The 6,425-nt window shown below is 35.7% G+C and overlaps 1 protein-coding gene across 1 annotated transcript; it reads right to left on the minus strand.

Moving 5' to 3' along the window:
* Positions 1 to 1,330: 1,330 nt before the first annotated feature.
* On the minus strand, positions 1,331 to 3,944 carry LOC112507583. The gene has a single exon (XM_025112229.1). The coding sequence runs from the start codon at positions 3,217 to 3,219 to the stop codon at positions 1,696 to 1,698; it is 1,524 nt and encodes a 507-aa protein (XP_024967997.1). The 5' UTR covers positions 3,220 to 3,944; the 3' UTR covers positions 1,331 to 1,695.
* Between the last annotated feature and the right edge of the window lie 2,481 nt (positions 3,945 to 6,425).

Raw genomic sequence — 6,425 nt, forward strand, 5'->3', positions numbered from 1 at the left:
AAGGTATGGACATTGTTGGTGATGGTTCACAACCAAAAAGGTGTAGAATAAACTGGAAAAAAAAGTGTGGTGCGAACGTTTCTTGTAGCATATATGCATGAGGTCATTATACATGGACGGGAAGGCACTAGTCTTAAGCCGCGTTCATGGAAGAATGTTGTGGAGACGGTTAAATACAAACATAACTTCGTCGCAGATCAAAAACGAATGAAAAACCATTATGATTGTTTGAAAGAAAAATACAATGCATGGACGAGACTGAAAAATAAAACGGACAACGTGTATGATGCAACCACCAATGTGTTTAATCTAATTGATTAAGAGTGGTAGATAGAAATTGAAGTATCTTTATAATTTTTATAATTGATTAAGAGTGGCAGATAGAAATCTTTTGTCAGACATTAATTTTCTTTAAACACAAGACTAGGGGTAAAAATGTAATTTTATGTCATTCAGACTGTTGATTCAGAACAGTCCCCAAACAACCATTTTCAAAAATTATACAGTCTTTTAATCATTTTACACTCAATCATCCAGTATTTACCAAACAACCACTAAGTCAATCTTACATGTTTAGTCTTGTCCAATTATTTCAACATATGAAACACATGGCTGACCAAAATAATGTGTGTCTAGGCCTCTAGGGTGACACAATAACCACCTGCTATTGCTATTTCCATGTCACCTTCCACAACCACCAAAAAGTTCTGAAAACCCTTTCATAAGTAATTTAAACAGTTGCCACAACAACTAACACCTCCACCTCTCAAAATCCCTTTTAAAATTGCCAATGCTTGTGACATTTGTCAATACTATTACATCAACCAATAAATCAGCTTAGTGGATAGGAGTTGGACTTGTATTTAAAATGCATAAATCTTAAAAAATGAACCCAAAAAAACCAAATTAAAAAAATTAATCAGATAAGTATAAGATACCGTTTGACAGTTATTGAATGGTTTGGTGCAAAATAATTAAGAGGCAACAAAATTAGGACGTTGAATGGTTGAAGGAGACCCAGGATACACAATCATTCAAAGGGTTTTAGAACCTTTTTTTTTTTGCCAAACAAGATTMACCTCTTAACGATTCGGAGGCTTCCTCTTAATGAAACTATTAAGAGGTAAACAAACAACCCCTTATATGAAAGGAAAAAACATTTAAAGCTTATTTAAGTAGCGTTTTCAATAAGCTAACTTATAACAGACCAGATAAACTTTTTTCAGTAAACTCAAAACATGATAAAAGGAAAGGAAAAAGAAAGGCAGGCAGCCACCCAGATGGGGAAAAACAACAATAAGCACAGTTATATGGAGATATTCTTCCACCAAGAAAGAAAAAGGCATGACAACACTTTCCATATTCACACAAAAAGGAAAGTCAGAATTACACCATAAATCTTGATGTGGCCCTTCGGAATTCCAAGTATCTCAACCCCTAATAAGGCACCATGAGATCAAACACTACATAACATACAGCATTCAAGTGCAAACACTTGTTGTTTTAGAGGCAGATTGATTCATATGATATCAAACGTTTAACTAGTATTTAAATAATACGGAAATCGGTTTTATTCTAGCAACCAACCCATGATGCTAATAAATGGCCGGCTATGCGACTTCATACAATACATACTACAACATTAAACTACAAACCACGACCCCCCATGAATTTACCTTCCAAAGAAGCATCTTCTCAAGTCAACATAAGATCGTTACCAACAAGATGAGGGCGAAGACAAACACGCACCTCGTGTTCTTCTGGGCCTTCCCGGAGCTTTGGGACCAAAATCTCCAGCACTGATCCAGGTCCATCATAATATGCTTCTATATTTGCATCTTCAGGAATGCGAGTTGAAAGCGGGATTTCTCTGACAAATTCTCCAGGAGGGCAGTGTTCCAAACATGGATCAGTAAGCTTGAAGGTGCGGTCGCGCCTTTTGATGAACGGCTTGCGAGATACGCTTATACAAGAAACCTTAATGATCCCGTGCGTAAGGGTGTTTCGCCAAGAAACTTTGACCTTTTGAAGATCTACAAATGGCAAGCTTATGACAACCAAGTAACCTTGTTCATCTTCATATATTGTTTTTGCAGCCGTCACTGGTCCACAAGCATTCCTCACAACCCCAGTGAACTCATTCAACCAATATGGCTCATTTGGATTCATTTCCAAATTTGGTAATCTTTCAGGCGGAGGATGATTAACCGTTAAACAGATATCTTCTTCATTTCCATGTGGGAATAAGTCCTTCCTTTTCTTGTTGCCAATTGGAGAAAGATCCATGACATTTGTATCCCCATTGCTGTGATTGGAAGGTTGAGTTGAAAGATTTAACCCTGATCCATTAAGTAACTTCTTTGACTGAGAATTCAAGTTGTTTCTTAGTGTAGGTGGCCTCTCAAGTTCGAATTCAGTGTTGGGAAGATTTCTCCACGAACTGAAATCACTAGCTTCTTGTGGGATCATGAAATTCAGATCCCTTCCGGTGAGTTCTGTCCATCTTTTGCGCTCATCTTCGTCAAGAATTGTGAGGTTGGGCAACGAAACAACCTCAATACCATGGACGCACTGCGGATTTGAGAGCCCCCTGTAATGCTTGCGTTGCATCCTATGAGATCGAACGAAACCCTTATCAACACTAAAAGGGAAGGGACGCTCTCCTTGGCGTGAATGCCCATTCATGTAGCTCCTTAGCTGCATCTTTCCGAGTGCATTTTCAGGCCTTTCTTTGAACACCCACATGTACATGTTCTCCATATCATGTTGAACCATGAAAACATCAAGATGGAGATCCGATTTATCAAACCCAGAAACCCCATTACTGTCTCTTACTATCTTTGCCTTAGATTTTTCATTTAAGACTGGCCTGAAATAGAAACTAAAGAAAAACCAGGCACCCCATATGCTATCTACTCTTTTTGCACATTTCCTCCCAATTTTCGGGACACTGAGGAAGCTTTCGGTTTCATACAACTGGGATACAAGTCCAACTCCAACATCAAGAACTTCACACTGATCTTGGTTCCATGACTGTGGTGGGGAGCTTCTGTCAGATGAGAGGGGTAAATTGATATCGGGCGGACGGGTGGGGTTGATCTGGTGACTCATCTCAAGGTCTAAATCATCATGAGAAGAAGAGGCGCTTGAATCCATTGACAAAAGAGTTGAAGGAGGGTGATTTAACATTAAAAAGCCTGTGAGAAGAGAATCTCCCATCTCACGAAATCACACTTCTAAGGGCTACCAATTGGGATCGTGGGTTCGAGTTCTTCATCACAAGGGTCATTTCTAAAAAGAAAAATCTAAATCTATCATATCGATATCAGGTTCAACATACTATAATCTATAACTAAGCAACCACTGAACCCCCAAATACAACAACAATCTAGAACCTAAAGAAAGATGGAATCAGCTTTCATATTACTAGCTGAACACAAAACCCCCAAATTTTTCTGAATTTATTATCCAAAAGACACAAGTTTTTATATGGACTAAGATGAATCAGCAAACAAATATCTAACATAAGAATGATGATAAAACCTAGATGAAAACTATATCTAGGCGACCTCCTAACGCATGAATCTCCACATACTGCATCAAAAGCAAGAGAAATTCCATGCTATTTGACATGTAATACTGAAATTACTAAAAATCAGATGCAGCAGGAAAAGGAAAGCTACCAATCTATGAAGCCAAGACCCAAGAAGAGGACTAAATCAGAGGGGATCTTGGAAGAGTACCTTTTGGGATAAGCATTGACTACGAGAAAGACAGAAGTTTGGCTACTGTTAATTGTCTTCACCATCCTCCTCATCTATGTTGATCACTGATGATTTCTGCAAGTAGACCTACTTCACTTTAGGGTTACAAAATCAATCATAAAAGGAATAGACATAGAAGCAAGAAGAAGATGAATCGATGGAATCGTATGGAAGTGGGGAGAGACGTATGTCAAGGTTTGGGTTTGTGAGAAAGGATCCACCCCTCATCATCGGTGCATATCAAATATCAAATTACATAAATCGTCCCTGTATTTTTCAATTATTGTATATTTACCCCCCTACACTTTATTTATTATAAAACTACTTATTGTTTCTATTTTGCTTTTGGATATGGTGTTTGTAGCTAACGTCCGTTAAATATGAGGCATTAAGTCATCCCGTGTATGCAAGGGCGGACCCACATACAGGGACGGACCCAGATTTTTTTTTAAATGATGGCACCATTTGACCATAAGAAAAAAAAAGAAATTTTTTTTCAAACAGTCACACCGTTTGACTATAAGAAACAAATATACATAATTTTTTTCAAACGGTGGCACCGTTTGACTAAGAAAATGACACTAACATGATTCGGACTTGGGTGTAGGATAGAATAAAAGCCTTACAAASTAACTCTACCAAATAAAACTTGTTCTCATTGTAGTTTCAAAATACATATGGTGGCACACAACAAATTAATACGGTTGCATCGTTCACGAAACCTAAATTTTTTACCCTTCGGCGGAGAAACGATACAGTGGCACGTGCCACCCATGGCACCTATGCACATAGATAGATATGGTGGTAAGGTTTATCATTTCATGGTTTCGTCGTAAGGGGGAGAAATTACGTTTTTGAGGAGCGTCATCGTATTAATTTGTTGGGTGTTACCTTATATTTTTTGAAACTGATATATCAACACATAACTTTAATGGCTAAGTTGGTAAATGTTTCTGCCTTTGTATAAAAGGCTCAAGTTCGTGTCCTATTTTAATATTTATACAAAAATAAAAAAGGACTATAATACCCTTATGAGAGAGGTACGTGGCATAACTTAACGACTCTTGATGAATGTTAGCGACAGGAACCATGTTCGAAGAAAATTTTCAAATATAACGGAGAAAATTGTAATGAGTAAAGTGTATAGACTAAACCTATAGGATTTGTAATATACAAGGACGATTTATGTAATTTACTCTTATCATTTTTTTATGATTAAATAAAATAATATTCAAGATTATTTTAAAATATATTTTTGATACGGAAAAAATAGGAACCGATTGTCTTGGTTGATATCGATTTTAATTTAAAAAAATATTTTAATAGGATTGGATTTACGAGATAATGTTGTTTTCGTGAGACACGTGAGATGTGATTTTTACACTTGAAACTTCATAATAAAAGCCGRATCTTCACAGTAAAAATACTGTGAAGATCCTTCACAGTGTTTTGCGGTGAAGTTTTAAGTGTAAAAATCGTATCTCACATAATCCCAAGTCTATTTTAGTGACATTATTTTTACAGGAAGATTTATTAAAAACCTTAAATATTTTAGGAATTATTTATTTGTAAATTGTGTGTATCATGATGAATGTTATGATAAATATTCATAATGAATAGTATTCTCATGAATACTCATAAAATAAATGTATGGTCCTAAAATAATTTAAGGTTTATAAATAAATCTGCCCTTATATTATTAATCAATATATATACGTGCGTGCGTGCCGGGGAGGGCGGGGGGTAGGTTCCTATTATGGGTGCTCATGGGTTGAGTTGATCGGGTTGAAGACATTTGAACAACCTAACCCAATGCTTGCAGCTTGAAAAATCTTAATCCAACCTAACCCAACCCGTATGGGTTGATTGGGTTGATACTTTGATACATTAAAATATTCTTCTAACTTTGAATATGTTATTTTTCTACTCATAATTTCTTTTCATCATCAACAATTTGATACAACTTATCCATACTTCTTACGTATATCGCATTCAATTAGTTTTCTCAATATATATATATATATATATATATGTTCATAGTTACTGAACATATATACGAATGAGTTATATATAGATTGAATATATTGAAAATATGTATATATGAAGAGCGTGCGTGATAGTGTAACTATCTAATGTATATATTAATAGAAATTTAATGATCATATTAAATTCAAAAAATAAAAAGATATCGAGTTCATTGGGTTGGGTTGGGTTCAAATAATATCAACCCAATACCTATGGTTTGAAAATTTTACCACTCGATTAGACATCGGGTTGAGTTATTTCGCGTTGGGTTGGGTTGATCGAATTGGTCGGGTTTTTGAGCACCCCTAGTTCCCATGAGACCAGACTGGTTTTATGAGACATRTGAAACCACTTTTTTATATTTGAAACTTCACATAAAACTTTGTGAAGGTAAATAAAAGTCGAACCTTCACATCAAAAACACAGTGAAGGTCATCTTCACAACATTTTGCTATGAAGTTTTAAGTGTAAAAAATGGTCTCATGAGTCTCACGAAAACATGTTGGTTTCACATAATCTCATATATATATATATATATATATATATATATATATATACTAGAAGCATACTCGCGCAATGCAGCGAGATATATCGTGATTTTAATATTTCATTTTATTCTTTATCTCAGTCGATGTT

The sequence above is a fragment of the Cynara cardunculus genome (assembly GCF_001531365.2).
Source record: "Cynara cardunculus var. scolymus isolate 2C chromosome LG 2, CcrdV1, whole genome shotgun sequence".
NCBI classification, from domain to species: Eukaryota; Viridiplantae; Streptophyta; class Magnoliopsida; order Asterales; family Asteraceae; genus Cynara; species Cynara cardunculus.